We start from the raw sequence: 17,500 nt of genomic DNA on the forward strand, positions 1-17,500 counted from the left end.
AGAATTTAAATAAAAAAAAAAACGGCGGTTGAGTAAATAAATTCAGTAGATATAAACACATGAACAAGTTAGATAATATTCGGCTCTTATTCCTGGAGCTTATGAAAAGGTAAAACAAAACCTCGAAGCCATTTATTAATGATGGAATCGATATTCGAACCTAAGACCTTTTAGAATTCGAGATTTCTATTTCATTCGAACCTTACATTAATGATAGAATTGATATTCGAACCTAAGACCTTTTAGAATTCGAGATTTCTATTGCATTCGAACCTTACATTAATGATAGAATTGATATTCGAACCTATGACCTTTTAGAATTCGAGATTTCAATTTCGTTCGAACCTCATATGACGCTGAATCTTACATTGTTAAGTAACATTTTCGACGAGTAATCTCATATAAGAAACTCTCATTGAACATAAATCATTTTCATAAATTGAAGAGACTCTTTAGCTGTGGTAAGCAGCTCTTCTAGGAGAAGGACACTCAAAAATCAAACCATTGTTCCCTAGTCTTGGGAAGTGCCATAGCCTCTGTACCATGGTTTTCCACTTTCTGTGGTTTAGAGTTCTCTTGCTTGAGGGTACACTCGGGCACGCTATTCTATCTTGTTTCTCTATATATGAAAGATCTGATTTAATATTGTTACTGTTCTTGAAATATTTTATTTTGACTTCATTCCTTTTCTGTAGTTTATTCATTTCCTTGTTTCCTTTCCTCACTGGGTTATTTTTTCCCTGTTGGAGAGCTTGGGCTTGTAGCATTTTGCTTTTCCAACTAGGGTTGTAGCTTAGCATGTAATAATAATAATAATAATAATAATAATAATAATAATAATAATAATAATGATAATAATAATAGTTACCATATGAAAAAGAAAAGTCACAGATGAAAAATAACTTCATTACGATTCCGAATGGGCAAAAATCTCTCGAAGAATTTCACATTAAAATCATGTTTTAACAAATTCATTTAGTTATGAATCTCATTAACCATACGAGACTGGAATTTCAGCTCCAAAGAATCTTGTTGAAATCAAATCATAACAACATTCTTTAATTAAGATTAGAAGAAGCTTGTGGTTGAGAGAGAGAGAGAGAGAGAGAGAGAGAGAGAGAGAGAGAGAGAGAGAGAGAGAGGAGAGAGAGAGAGAGAGTAGAATAAAGAACACACACTATAAAACCTTTACAATTAATTTAGAGTATTTACCGAGAATATGAAATGCTAAGAAAATAGAAGTAATGAATAATAAAAGTAGAGAGAGGGAGAGAAGGTAGGTTCAAAGTAAAAGTAAAATGAAAAAAAGTGAAAACCTTTAATAGTAAAATTCAACTTATTTAATGTGAATATGAAATGCTAAGAGAATGAAGGTAACGAAGAATAAAAGTAGAGAGAGAGAGAGAGAGAGAGAGAGAGAGAGAGAGAGAGAGAGAGAGAGAGAGAGAGAGAGAGAACCTTTGTTGTACCTTAGGATATTTACTGAAAATATGGAATGCTAAGAGAGTGGAGGTAATGAAGGATAAAAGTAGAGAGAGTAAGTGAATTAAAAAAGAAAGTTCTGCAAACTTGTTTCTAATAATAGTTTTTTTTTCCATCATTACAAGTCTGAATACAAATAGTTTCATAGGTACATAAAGGTTTAAAGGCCACTCATGAATGGCAGAGGCAAGGGACAGTGACATTACCCTTTCAAGCAAGACAATGTCCTAGAGACTGACCATATATATCAGCACCCAAGATCCCTTTCCACCCAAGCTAGGACAAAGGAGGGCCTGTCAATGGCTGCTGATGACTCAGCAGGTAGACCCTCCCCCCCTCATTTTTAGCTGACAAGGAAGGTGAGGTTTCAGCGACCAAAGAAACTAACGAGTTTGAGCGGGGCTCGAACCAGTCAGGGACGTTATCACATCGGCCACCACAACCCTAAAGCATCAAACTTGTAATACAGCATTTTTGAGTCTTGAGTTTTTTCTTCCTTCATTATAAATAGATAAAAAGAAGAAAAAACAAAGCTTTAAGGAGAGAATGGGGGAAAATGTTGAATTAATGTTATTCTTGCTGTCTGAGACCTTATGAATGAATTTACATTCTTCTAAACTAAATTCGTTGGCATTTTATTATTATTATTATTATTATTATTATTATTATTATTATTATTATTATTATTACCAGCCAAGCTACAACCCCAGTTGGAAAAGCAAGATGCTATAAGCCTAATGGCTCCAATAGGGAAAAATAGCCCAGTGAGGAAAGGAAATAAGGAAATAAATAAATGATGAGAATAAATTAACAATAAATCATTCTAAAAACAGTAACAACGTAAAAACAGATATGTCCTATATAAACTATTAACAACGTTCTAGAAAATAAGATTTTTCTTTAATCTTTAACAATACTTCTCTATAGAGGTCCTTTTAACGTTTAGTAAGTTTTTAGATTTTATTTACATATTTAGTGTTTATATTACCCTTTTTTCACGTTTTTTCACGTACTTTCCAGTTTGAGTAAAAGTTTGCAATCCTGTATTAGATATGCTTTAATGTGTATTTTTACATATGCTTCATCGGTATCTGCTTTTGATATTCGCTTTTTTTTATTTGAATATAATAAGGCTACAAATATCTTTTCATCGGTCATGAAGACATTTCACTTAAGGGGTCATCAAACTCAAGGTCTTGATTCGTAACCCAAATAGAGTCTAAAATGACATTCAATTGAATGGATTCAAGTAATTCACAAATCAATGTCTTTTCGTTGCTTTTAAAACAGATGTCTCGTGTCTAGGAAATCTGAGGTCTTTAGTGTCTATACTCAATTTTCTTTAATGAGGTGCATTTTCACTGACTCGCAGCGGTGTTCTTTTAGCTCGGAAAAGTTTCCTGCTATCTGATTGGTGAGAATTGTCTTGTCCAACCCATCAGCGAGCAGGAAACTTTTTTCGAGTTAAAAGGGCACCCCTGCGAGTCGTTGCAAATCTGCCTCACTAAAAGAAATTGACTATACTCAAAATAGTCGTTCGGTGACTCTTAAAACATAATCCTTCAGTGGCAATCAAAGAATAAGTATGTTGTAATATAAGAAAAGTTGTTTGTGCTGCTCAAAAAACAAAACCATTATAGTCCTTCTAAACAACACTTTGAAAAACCGTAATTTTAATCGGAAATTCTCCGTAGAAATATACTGTTCTCAACCGTATTTCAGTAAAATACAGGCGACCGTAATTTTACCTCACATTGTTATTATCTTTAACAGGTTTGTGACCGTAGTATCACCCTTTTACGTCAATATATCCGTTTATAAAACGGTAAAAATCCTGGGATAAATGTTGCCTGACATTTACAGTTTTTTTTTTTTTAAAGCAAATTTTTAACAGTGAATGACTCTTACTACACATCAAGGAAAGACCTTTAATAGTAACTATAGTCAATTCTTTTTAGTGAGGGAGATTTACACCGACTCGCAGCGGTGCCCTTTTCGCTCGGGAAAGTTTCCTGATCACTGATTGGTTGGACAAGATAATTTTAACCAATCAGATAGTAGGAAACTTTTCCGACCTAAAAGGGCACCGCTGCGAGTCGGTGCAAATGCGCCTCATTAAAAAAAATTGAGTATTGACATCTTTTCTTGTCATGCAAGCAAACATCGCATCCAATCGAGATTCCTTGAAAATCTTTGGAAATCGTTCGACTTACCACTATGGCGCCCCAGATGCCATCCTCCACCCTGAAGAAGTCGTAGGAGAAGCCGAGGTCGTGGGAGAACTTCACCAGGAGGTCGATACAGAAGCCAGAGCAACACCTGTAGTAACTCGAGTTACGCATGGCCCAGGTTACGTTCACTCTGCGGGAAAAGGAAGAAAGACTTGAGATGTGGCATTGTTGTTAGGGGGTATATCAAGATTGAGGTTGACGAGAATGTTGTATGCCCTAATGCTACTGAGGGTATACCTGGACACTTGAGATGTGGCATTGTTGTTAGGGGTATATCAAGATTGAAGTTGACGAGAATGTTGTATGCCCTAATGCTACTGAGGGTATACCTGGACACTTGAGATGTGGCATTGTTGTTAGGGGTATATCAAGATTGAAGTTGACGAGAATGTTGTATGCCCTAATGCTACTGAGGGTATACCTGGACACTTGAGATGTGGCATTGTTGTTAGGGGGTATATCAAGATTGAAGTTGACGAGAATGTCGTATGCCCTAATGCTATTGAGGGTACACTCGGGCACTTGAGATGTGGCATTGTTGGCAGGGGGTATATCGAGATTGAGGTTTACGAGAATGTTGTATGCCCTAATGCTATTGAGGGTATACCTGGGCACTTGAGATGTGGCATTGTTGTTAGGGGGTACATCAAGATTGAAGTTGACGAGAATGTTGTATGCCCTAACGCTATTGAGGGTACATCTGGGCACTTGAGATGTGACATTGTTGTTAGGGGGTATTTCAAGATTGAAGTTGACGAGAATGTCGTATGCCCTAATGCTATTGAGGGTACACTCGGGCACTTGAGATGTGGCATTGTTGGCAGGGGGTATATCGAGATTGAGGTTTACGAGAATGTTGTATGCCCTAATGCTATTGAGGGTATACCTGGGCACTTGAGATGTGGCATTGTTGTTAGGGGGTATTTCAAGATTGAAGTTGACGAGAATGTCGTATGCCCTAATGCTATTGAGGGTACACCTGGGCACTTGAGATGTGGCATTGTTGTCAGGGGGTATATTAAGATTGAGGTTGACGAGAATGTTGTATGCCCTAATGCTATTGAGGGTACACCTGGGCACTTGAGATGTGGCATTGTTGTTAGGGGGTATATTAAGATTGAGGTTGACGAGAATGTTGTATGCCCTAACGCTATTGAGGGTACATCTGGGCACTTGAGATGTGGCATTGTTGTTAGGGGGTATTTCAAGATTGAAGTTGACGAGAATGTCGTATGCCCTAATGCTATTGAGGGTACACTCGGGCACTTGAGATGTGGCATTGTTGGCAGGGGGTATATCGAGATTGAGGTTTACGAGAATGTTGTATGCCCTAACGCTATTGAGGGTACATCTGGGCACTTGAGATGTGGCATTGTTGTTAGGGGGTATTTCAAGATTGAAGTTGACGAGAATGTCGTATGCCCTAATGCTATTGAGGGTACACCTGGGCACTTGAGATGTGGCATTGTTGTCAGGGGGTATATTAAGATTGAGGTTGACGAGAATGTTGTATGCCCTAATGCTATTGAGGGTACACCTGGGCACTTGAGATGTGGCATTGTTGTCAGGGGGTATATTAAGATTGAGGTTGACGAGAATGTTGTATGCCCTAATGCTATTGAGGGCACACCTTGGCACTTGAGATGTGGCATTGTTGTCAGAGGATATATCGAGACTGAGGTTTACAAGAATGTTTATGCCCTAATGCTATTGAGGGTACACTCGGGCACACTATTCTGTCTTGTTTCTCTTCCTCATTTTTTGTTAAAGTTATCATAGTTTATATAGGAGATATTTATGTCAATGTTCATTTTCTTAAAATTTGTATTTTTCCTTTTTCCTTTCCTCACTAGGCTGTTTACGAGAATGTTTTATTCCCAAATGCTATTAAGGGTACACTGGGGCACGCTGTTCTGACTTGTTTCTCTTCCTCTTGTTTTGTTAAAGTTTTTATAGTTTATATAGGAGGTATTTATGTTAATGTTCATCTTAGAAAAAATATTTCCTTGTTTCCTTTCCGCACTGGGGTATTTTCCCTGTTGGAGTCCCTGGGCTTATAGCATCCTACTTTTCCAACTAGGGTTGTAGCTTAGCAAGTAATAATAATAATAATAATAATAATAATAATAAAAATAATAAGAATAACAACAACAATAATAATAATAATAATAATAATAATAATAATAATAATAATAATAATAATAATAATAATAATAATATGTAGGTATTAAGCATCATGGTACGCAAGTACTTTTATTATTTATTATAAATAGCTAAGCTACAAACCTAGCTGGAAAAGCAGTATGCTATAAGCCTAAGGGCTGTAATAGGGAAAATAGCCCAGTGAGGAAGGAAATAAGAAAATAAATAAACTACAAGCGAAGCAACGAACAAATGAAATAACTCATTTTCAGAACAGTAAAATTAAAATATATTTTTCATAAATAAGCTATACAAAGAGACTTATGTCAGCATGTTCAACATAAAAACTATTCGCTGCAAGTTCGAACTTTTATTTTTCATATGAGAGAGCTGGTTAATGTTAACCTCTCTGCATCAAATCGTTCGTTAGTTCATGTACCATGTAAGTAAGGATCGCTTCATTTTGCTTCAAGGCTTCTAGTGATGAGTGTATTAAAAAATTAAGGATTTCAAAAACCTAAATGCAACTCTTATCTCTCATTATACCCAAGTCGGTAACGGCTCGTATCCTTGGCAGACCAGAAATTTTTATGATATAATGGATTTCCCTATGCCTGTCTAGTTATCAGACAGTAAATTCGATTTTAAGAGGAATTTGGGGCTTATTTGAAGTGTTAGTGATAAAATTATGATATATATACAGTAATATATATATATATATATATATATATATATATATATATATATATATATATATATATATTCTTCGTGACCGAGTGGTATGGTCACTGGCATACAGATATCCTGGACGAGGGTTCAAATCCCCGCTGGTCCGATATCATAGTCTTTGGGCGGTTCCGCCTGGGGCTCTGATCCCCAGGTCGTTAAGAGAATCCAGACTTTAATGTATTAATATATATGGCTTATTTGAAATATGAAAGAAACACGTTTAAATGTGCAAAAAATTTATCATATATATATGTATATATATATGTATGTATATATATATATGTATAATTATATATATATGTATAAATATATTATATATATAATTATATACATTATATATATGTATAAATATATATTATATATATGTATATATGTGTGTGTATGTATATATACATATCTAGTAGTACCTCTGTTACGAGTGACTGTATACGATCAACTCAGTATATAAGCATAAAATTTCACTTTAGTTTACAAGTACTGTATCAGTCTGCAAGTAAAAATTTCCCTCTAATTGTGCATGTTTTGTGGATAAGTATTGTATGAATGCAATATCCAGCAATGCCCAGAATTTCTCTGGTGTAATGAAATACTAGCTGGAAGTCTCAAATTAATATGCTTTAAATGTTTGACATGAGTTGAGATATATCTAGGAATAATATACTGTATAAAGTATTAACTTATATGTTTGTGCAATCAGTTTTTAAACTAGGCTTATGTGTAAAGAAAATCGGGTATGGGTTGCTGGTAATTTTTTTGTTTTATTTTTTTTTTGCTATTAATGTATTATTTCTTTGTTTATAGAGGAAGTTGAGAGACAGAAGTCATTAGATATTTTGTAGAAGGAGAAATGGTTGAAAGCTTTTGATGAAGGAAAATGAAAAATGACAGTGTAAGGGCAATTATGCATAAAGGTTCAGAAAAAATGTGCCTGTTCAGGTAATACGCCAGCTGGTAACAATAATAAAAAAAGTACCAAAGCAACCCACCGTGTGGGTGCACTGGCATATTATTATTATTATTATTATTATTATTTTTTTTTTTTTCTATTTTTTTTTTTTTTTTTTTTTTTTTTTTTTTTTTTTTAATTGCCAAGCTACATCCCTAGTTTGGAAAGCAGGATGCTATAAGCACAGGGGCCCCAACAGGGAAGATAGCCCAGTGAGGAAAGGAAACAAAAGGAAAAACAAAATATTTTAAGAACAGTAACAACATTAAAATAAATATTTCCTATATAAACTATAAATACTTTAACAAAACAAGAGGAAGAGAAATTGGACAGAATAATGTGCCCGAGTGTACCCTCAAGCAAGAGAACTCTAACCCAAGACAATGGAAGACCATGGTACAGAGGCTATGGCACTACCCACGACTAGAGAACACTAGTTTGATTCTGGAGTGTCCTTCTCCTAGTGGAGCTGCTTCCCATAGCTAAAGTCTCTTCTACCATTATGACATGGGATTATAACATGTGCAATAGCTATTCCTCAAAACTATAATCTCTTCACAGTATGCCAAACTGTGGTGACCTTTTGGAAATGTCTCCTGCTCAAACTCGATAGTTTCTTGTAGCGTCTGCAACCTCACTATCCTTGTGAGCTAAAGATGTTGGGGGGGGGGGGGGGTTGCGGTTGGAGAGCTTATAGATCTACCTGTTGAGTTATGAGCAGCCATAAGAAAAAATATATACAAGTCAAAACCCTCCAAAAATAAAAGTGAAATAAAAAAGAATGCAGTGAACGCACGAAAAATAGCAAAATAAGGGAAAATGGATATAAAATAACAGAGTAAATCGATCAGAAAAATTATAAAAAGCAAAATCAAAAATAGAAAAATAAAAATACAAAAGAATGCAAAGAACGCATGAAAAATAGCAAAATGAGGGAAATTAACAGAAAAAAAAACTGCGCAAATAGATGAGAAAAATAATTAAAAGATCAAAATCAAAAATAGAAAAAAAAAGAAAATGCAATGAACGCATGAAAAATAGCAAAATGATGGAAATGAACAGAAAAAAACTGCGCAAATAGATTAGAAAAATTAAAAAAGAGCAAAATAAAAAATAGAAAAAAAAAAGAAAATGCAATGAACGCATGAAAAATAGCAAAATGATGGAAATGAACAGAAAAAAACTGCGCAAATAGATTAGAAAAATTATCGAAAAGATCAAAATAAAAAATAGAAACAAAGAAAATGCAATGAACGCATGAAAAATAGCAAAATGATGGAAATGAACAGAAAAAAACTGCAAACTGCGCAAATAGATTAGAAAAATGAAAAAAAGTAAAATAAAAAATAAAAAAAAATAAAAAAAAGGAATGCAATAAAACTAAAACAAACACTCACTCACCCTTGCATCATGTAATCCGAGGCAATCCTGCAAGGGACTCCTTTGTTGGCCGTGCACTTCCCCGTGACGGGGTGGGGCGGATCCATGTTGATGAAAGGGGGTTCCTCCATGAAGGTGATCTGCCAAATGGAAAGGAGAAAGAGGGGTTAGAGGTTGGGGGTAGGGGTGGGGGGGGGGGGGGGAAGATAGGTCACATGCAATTGACATCTTGTTCGACGACTTCATCAGGGATTTTTTTTTCTTTTTTTTTTGTGTTAATGTTGTTATGTGAAGGGTGAGGATCAGTTTATATATTTGTTAATCTCTCTCTCTCTCTCTCTCTCTCTCTCTCTCTCTCTCTCTCTCTCTCTCTCTCTCTCTCTCTCTCTCTCTCTCTCTCGCTCTATATATATATATATATATATATATATATATATATATATATATATATATATATATATATACATATATATATACATACATATATATATATATATATATATATATATATATATATATATATATATATATATATATATATATATATATGTTCAGTATACCCATAAGCACATGTTTGTACTGTATATGTATTATGAATTATATACATATATACACATGTATGTATGTATATATATGTGTATATATACATAGTATATATATATATATATATATATATATATATATATATATATATATATATATAAATTTTTTACGCTTTTATAAATTAAATGTATTTCTATACATGTGTATATTGTATAAGTACGTCTAATTATTCAGTTTTATCTTAATGCAGCAGAAGTTGTAGTCGTAGTATTAGCAGGAGCAGCAGCATTAGTAGTAGTAGTAGTAGTAGTAGTAGTAGTAGTAGTAGTAGTAGTAGTAGTTAATCATTAGCTAAAATAAACTAATAATAAAAAAAAAGTCTTACGCACCTCTTTTCATTATTTACAATCGCGAGATAGTGCTAATGAATATGACAGTTTAGCGACTCGTCTTTCACAGATATTTGCCTGTTATTTACAAGCGACCCTTACCTATGTTTATCCATTATGATTATAATTGTCTCTATGTTTGCCAATCGTGATTGTGTTGGGTTTATCTATCGCAGATACCTTGTCGTTCTTGGCAAAGTTTACATTCTCCTTTCAAGATTTTTTTTTTTTTTTTGTGTTTTGTTTAATTTCCCTTTTGTATACTTATACTAATTGTCATTTTAAGATTTTCTTTGTTCTGGTTGTGATTGTTGTTGTTGTTGTTGTCATCCGTTTCATGTCTTTTTTTCTTTATTTAATTTTTATGTACTTTTATTAATTGTCATTTGAAGACTTTTTGTTCTTTTTGTTCTTGTTGTGGTTGTTGTTGTTGTCGTCCGTTTCAAGACTTTTTATATTTTATTTTTATGTACTTTTATTAATTGTCATTTGAACACTTTTTGTTCTTGTTGTGGTTGTTGTTGTTGTCGTCCGTTTCAAGACTTTTTTTTAAATTTTATTTTTATGTACTTTTATTAATTGTCATTTGAAGACTTTTTGTTCTTTTTGTTCTTGTTGTGGTTGTTGTTGTCGTCCGTTTCAAGACTTTTTTTAAATTTTATTTTTATGTACTTTTATTAATTGTCATTTGAAGACTTTTTGTTCTTTTTGTTCTTGTTGTGGTTGTTGTTGTCGTCCGTTTCAAGACTTTTTTTTATTTTATTTTTATGTACTTTTATTAATTGCCATTTGAAGACTTTTTGTTCTTTTTGTTCTTGTTGTGGTTGTTGTTGTCGTCCGTTTCAAGACTTTTTTTTATTTTGTTTTTATGTACTTTTATTAATTGTCATTTAAAGACTTTTTTGTTCTTTTGTTCTTGTTGTGGTTGTTGTTGTTGTCGTCCGTTTCAAGACTTTTTTTATATTTTGTTTTTATGCACTTTTATTAATTGTCATTTGAAGACTTTTTGTTCTATTTGTTCTTGTTGTGATTTTTGTTGTTGTCGTCCGTTTCAAGACTTTTTTTTTATTATTTATATGTACTTTTATTAATTGTCATTTGAAGACTTTTTGTTCTTGTTGTGGTTGCTGTTGTTGTTCATGTTAGCTGTGGTTGTGTTGTCATTATTGTTGATAATTATGTTTTGTTTACATATGGTATATCCCCTTGCAGTTTCTTAATTGCGAATTAAAATTCTTTTCAATACAGCTGAAGTCTTTCTTAAAACAAGATTAATGATCTATTTTATTACAAGAATAATTATCTATATTATTTTTCCGCTGTCAATTCAATGATTTCGCCAATTCTTGTGGTTTCAATGTAAAGTCGATGTTAATCATTGTCTCTTCGCTGAAGAAATCCTCAATTTCGCCACAAGTACCGATTATGGGAGATTAATTTTCACCCCGATGTAAATATATATATATATATATATATATATATATATATATATATATATATATATATATATAGATAGATATAGATATATATAGATATAGATATAATATATATATATATATATATATATATATATATATATATATATATATAGATATATATATAAAACCAGTATATTACTAACCAAGCTACAACCCTAGTTGGAAAAGCAAGATGCTATAAGCCCAAGGGCTCCAATAGGGAAAAATAGCCCAGTGAGGAAAGGAAATAAGGAAATAAATAAATGACGAGAATAAATTAACAATAAATCATTCATATATATATGTATATGTATATATATATAGATATATACATATATATATGTATATATATATATATATATATATATATATATATATATATATATATATATATATATACAGTATTATATAAACAAACTTAATTACGTGAAAGGTAATTTGCTCCTGTTCTATACTAGTCAGTGCACCATTTATGATTCTCTCTCTCTCTCTCTCTCTCTCTCTCTCTCTCTCTCTCTCTCTCTCTCTCTCTCTCTCTCTCTCTCTCCTAAGTATATCAGTTATTCCTAGTCTATGAGATGTATGTATATCAGACTGTATCTAGGAATGTACAAGAAAGCAAACCAATAAAACGATTTATAGGGGTATGTAGTTAATGTAAATAATAATGCTTCCTTAAAAGAAAAACCAAATTTAACGTCCGAACCATAACAAAGCGGAGAATTGTCTATCAAAGATATCCTTTTGCAACTCAGTGTTTGTCTAAAAGTGTCCTTTTACAACCTGTCAATCATCCTTTTACAACTCAGTGTTTGTCTAAAAGTGTCCTTTTACAACCTGTCAATACTTCTCCATAAAAAATATGCCTTTAAAACGGGTCAATATTTGTCCAAAATTATTCTTTTACACCATGTCAACATTTGTCCATAAAAATGTAATTTTACACCTTGTTGATAGGTGTCCATTAAAAATATCCTTTTATACCTTGTCAATATTTGTCCAACAAAAATATCCTTTTACACCTTGTCAATATTTATACAACAAAAATATCCTTTTACAACTTGTCAATATTTGTCGATAAAATATCCTTTTACAACTTCTCCATATTTGTCAAAAAATATCCTGTTGAAAGGGATCAATATTTGTCCATTAAAACATCTCTTTACATCTCAAAATTTGTCCATCAAAAATATCATTTTACAACTTGTCAATATTTGGAAAAAAATATCCTTTTACATTTTGTCAATATTTTTCCAAACATTTTCTTTTACAACTTGTCAGTATTTGTCCAAAAATATACTTTAACAACTTGTCAATATATAAATATCCGTTTACAACATTCCAGTATTTGTCCATAGAATATCTTTTTACAACTTATCAATATTTGCCCATAAAATATCCTTTTACAACTTGTCAATATTTTTCCATAAACTATCCTTTTAAACTTGTCAATATTTGTCCAAAAATATCCTTTTACAACTTGTTAATATTTGTCATAAAATATCCTTTTACAACTTGTCAATATTTATCCAAAAGTATCCTTTTACAACCTGTTAATATTTGTCCAAAAATGTACTTTTACAACTTGTCAATATTTGTCCAAAAATACCTTTTACAACATGTCAGTATTTGTCCAAAATATCCTTTTACAACATGTCAGTATTTGTCCTAAAATATCCTTTTACAACATGTCAGTATTTGTTTAAAAATATCCTTTTACAACTTGTCAATATTTGTCCAAAACTATCCTTTTACATCACGTCAATATTTGTCCATAAAATATCGTTTTACAACTGGTTAATATTTGTCCGTCAAAATATCTACAACTTCTCAATATTTTTCCTCCTCCTCCTCCTCCTCCTCCTCCTCCTTCTTCTTCTTCTTCTTCTTCTTCTTCTTCTTCCTCTTCTTCTTCTTCTTACCTTGAGATGAAATTTCTCCGGGATGCCGTTTGGTGGGACATGTGAGTAACCCGGCCAGACAATGTCCTTCACCTCCAGTCCCAGGGGCTTTGCCGAGTGCCACACTCCGATCTGAAGTGAAACAAGTGAAAATAGATGATAGGGCGGAGGTATTCGTTTCAGGGACTTGGCGAGAGAGAGAGAGAGAGAGAGAGAGAGAGAGAGAGAGAGAGAGAGAGAGAGAGAGAGTCATAAACTTTGAAAATATACTTATTACATATTTAAATTTTATCAATTTCATGTGAGAGAGAGAGAGAGAGAGAGAGAGAGAGAGAGAGAGAGAGAGAGAGAGAGAGAGAGAGAGAGAGAGAGAGAATTCAGTTTCTTTTGTTAGCAATCTGTGATCATTTTGAATTAAGAGAACAAATATTACGTAAATGAATACCATGAATAAAATAATATCCAGTTTAAAAAACACTACGTTTGTTTATTGTCGGATTTATTTTGAGTTTTCAACAAAATTATGTTACGTCACTATAATCCGGGAAAATTATTTTATCATAAAAGTGGAGTGATAAAAATCATGACAGACAAAAACTCTCGTTGATGATGATTTAAAGCCCTTGCCACAAAGAGCATTCTGATTTTTAATTAATATTTGAAATTATGATATATATATATATATATATATATATATATATATATATATATATATATATATATATATATATATATATATATATATATATATATTTCAGCACAAAATAACCACGTAAGCGCAGTGTAAAAAGAATATATATTGAAATCAATTCTGAAATACATGAACAATCCTCAGCTTTAGAACCTTTGAATATATTATTATTATTATTATTATTATTATTATTATTAGCTAAGCTACAACCCTAGTTGGAAAATTAGGATGCTACAAGCACAAGGGCTCTAACAGGGGAAAATACCCCAGTGAGGAAAGGAAATAAGGAAATAAACTACAAGAGAAGTAATGAACAATTAAAATTTTTTTAAGAACAGTAACAATATTAGAATAAATCTTTCGTATATATAAACTATAAGGATTTATGAAAGGGGGGGGGGGGGTTGTCAGTAGACAAAGGGTGCCTGAATAAAACTGGCAAAGTGGGGATAAGTAAAAAGTTTGGTGCGTCCACTGAAGTATATCAAAACTAATCTACCACAATAGAAGGGGAGGGTTGTAGTACAGCCAACGAGAGACAGTTTTTTTTTCTTCTTTTTTTGACGGGATACGATTTTTTTTTTTTTTTTTTGACGGGATGTGAGATTCCCTATGTCGTGGTAAAGGGAATAGCAGGAGGGTATTTTCATTTTCTTTTTATTTCGTGGTTTCCCTTTTCGTTTGGTGCTTTTGCAATTCGTTCATTCGTGGTTTTGATGGCCATTCGTTCTTTTAAAGGACTTGTTTGCCCGTTTAGATTTTTCCTTCTCTGTCTGTTGGTACCTGTGTCGTGTTGGAAGTGTCATCGTGTTGTAAAATATATTTATCAGATGAAAGGTTTGAAATATGTTTATTTGATAAAAGTTGTAAAATATATTTATCTGATGAAAGTTGTAAAATATATTTATCTGATGAAAGTTGAATAAGTGTACAGTTGGACACGTCCATGACTCGTTAGTTTCTATGGTTGCTGCAACCTCACCATCATTGTGAGCTAAGGATGGAGGGGAGGGGGTTGGTTTGAGGGAGTCTATCTACTGAGTCATCAGCAGCCATTGTCTGGCCCTCCTTGGTCCTAGCTTAGATGGAGAGTGGGCTTGGGCGCTGATCATATGTATATATGGTCAGTCTCTAGGGCATTATCCTGCTTGATAGGGCAATGTCACTGTCCCTTGCATCGGCCATTCATGAGCGGCCTTTAAACCTTTAAACCTCCCACTGAGGAAGAGCACCCTGTCACACCATTACTGCGCGGAGAGTAACCAAACAGGTACTGTAGGGAGAGACGGCAGAGGTGGTGGGCGGGGCTAAAAAAAAAAGGACTTGCAGATAGGGTGTGACAGGGTGCACTTCCTCATAGCGATGTGTACTTGGAAATTCTGAGTCCAACTGTACCTGGGTCATATCGAAAAAGTCATATTGTTGTAAATTGTTATATTTAACATATGAAAGTTGTATAAATGTACCAAGAGACTTTAACAGAAGTGAGGGTAGGAATGCTTAGGAAGGCAAACTACATTTTGCAGTCTTCCTCCTCCTCCTCCTCCTCATCATCATCATCATCATCATCATCATCATCATCATCATCACCACCTTTTCCTTCTTCTCCTGTCACGCAAGGATGCCTTTATATAAAGCCTCCAGTAATTACCATTTTCATCAGCGATTATCAGTCGAATAATAAAAAAAAAAAAATAAAAAATAAATAAAAAAATAAATAAATAAATAAAACAAGCAATTAAGTAAACGTAAAAAAGTAAATCAACGGTCCACCCAACTCCTGACCATCTTCATGAGGTCATTGCATCATTAGTTTTATTTTTATCTTTATTTATATTTCTATTTTTATTTTTATTTTTACCAGCTGAAAATAGACTATCTTCGTCACGAAGGTGTGCTTCATTTGATTCTCTCATTAGATTTTCTCATTATGAAAATAAATGACTATTTTCTTCCTTCCTTTGTTCCTGTTTGTTCTTCTTTAGTTAGCGTTCATTCACTCTTTTTTTCATGATATTCTTTGGAATACTGTTGGTTTTTATCTATCTTTCCAATTCTATCTAACTATACTGTGTTTGGTGATTTTTTTTTTATTAATCTGAAGGGGGATATTTTCATTATATCTGAATTGTTTATTTTTAATTTTCAGGTTATTTTGTTATTTGTCTCTCTCTCTCTCTCTCTCTCTCTCTCTCTCTCTCTCTCTCTCTCTCTCTCTCTCTCTCTCTCTCTCTCTCTCTATATATATATATATATATAATTTTATATATATATGTATTTATATATGTGTGTATATGTATGTGTGTGTGTGTGTGTGTGTGTATGTATGTATATATAAACACAGTGTATATATATATATACATATATATATATATATATGTATATATTTATACACACACACACACACACACATATATATATATATATATATATATATATATATATATATGTGTGTGTGTGTGTGTGTGTGTGTGTGTGTGTTTCTTTCCATGATTACATTGTTCTTCTTAAACTTCAACAATGGAAAGACAATCTGCATAAAAAGGAAACAAAAACGAAATCCGCATTTCGTAATGCAGTGTTCGAACAGAACAACGTCCGTCTCTCTCTCTCTCTCTCTCTCTCTCTCTCTCTCTCTCTCTCTCTCTCTCTCTCTCTCTCTCTCTCTAGAAAATTCTTCAGCGTTTCTGTGGTAAAGTTTTCAATAGAAAGTATTGAATTATACACATACTTTTTTTTCCAAAGATGTTAAAAGCTATTGTATTACAAAATTCAACGGTAATGAATAGCTTTTATGGTTGGAATGCGTAAAAATGTGATTCATAATTTTCCCACAATTGTTTACAAGGAAAATATTACGAAAGAAAACCCTGAGTGATATAAAGAATTAAGGAGAGCCTTTTTACCTTCGCTACAATGATAAATAGAAACAAACGGAGGATGAAGAAGAAAAGCAAAGAAATGCAATAATAAATATGATGTAAATTAGAATAAAGTACAATGATAAATAGAAACAAACGGAGAATGAAAAAGAAAAGCAAAGAAATGCATTAATAAATATGATGTTAATTAGAATAAAGTACAATGATTACTAGAAAACAACGGAGAATGAAGAAGAAAAGCAAAGAAATTAATTGAAAGAATATGATGTAAATCAGCATAAAACACAATAATTAATAGAAAACAACGGAGAATGAAGAAAAAAAAGCAAAGAAATGCCTTAAAAACAAGATGTAAAGCAGCATAAAGAACAATGGTAAATAGAAATCATTGGAGAGTGAAGAAGAAAATAAAAAAATGCTTTGAATTATGATGTAAATCAGCATAAAACACAATAATTAATAGAAAACAATGGAAAATGAATAAGAAAAGCAAAGAAATGCCTTAAAAATAAGATGTAAACAACGGAGAATGAAGAAGCAAAACAAACAAATGCTTTAAAAATATGATATAAATTATCATAGAACTTAATGAATTACCGGTAAAACCGAGGAACTATCTTGTAAAATAGTGAAAAAGAAAGAAAGAGGAAATTTATATTTAATAACACTGAAGGATACAACAAAAACGTGGACAAACAAACAAGCAAACATACTGTAACTAGAAAAC

At 32.6% G+C, this 17,500-nt stretch overlaps 1 protein-coding gene across 1 annotated transcript in view; it reads right to left on the bottom strand.

Moving 5' to 3' along the window:
- LOC137624762 (uncharacterized) overlaps positions 1-17,500 on the bottom strand; it is a 161,093-nt gene that overhangs the window by 84,772 nt on the left and 58,821 nt on the right. Inside the window, exons 7-9 of the mRNA XM_068355714.1 lie at positions 13,222-13,332; positions 8,932-9,050; positions 3,696-3,843 (exon numbers count right to left, since the gene is read on the bottom strand). Of these exons, the coding sequence (XP_068211815.1) occupies positions 3,696-3,843; positions 8,932-9,050; positions 13,222-13,332 (378 nt within the window). The remainder of the gene's footprint in view (positions 1-3,695; positions 3,844-8,931; positions 9,051-13,221; positions 13,333-17,500) is intronic.

Source organism: Palaemon carinicauda, chromosome 31 (assembly GCF_036898095.1).
Source record: "Palaemon carinicauda isolate YSFRI2023 chromosome 31, ASM3689809v2, whole genome shotgun sequence".
In the NCBI taxonomy this organism is placed as follows: Eukaryota; Metazoa; Arthropoda; class Malacostraca; order Decapoda; family Palaemonidae; genus Palaemon; species Palaemon carinicauda.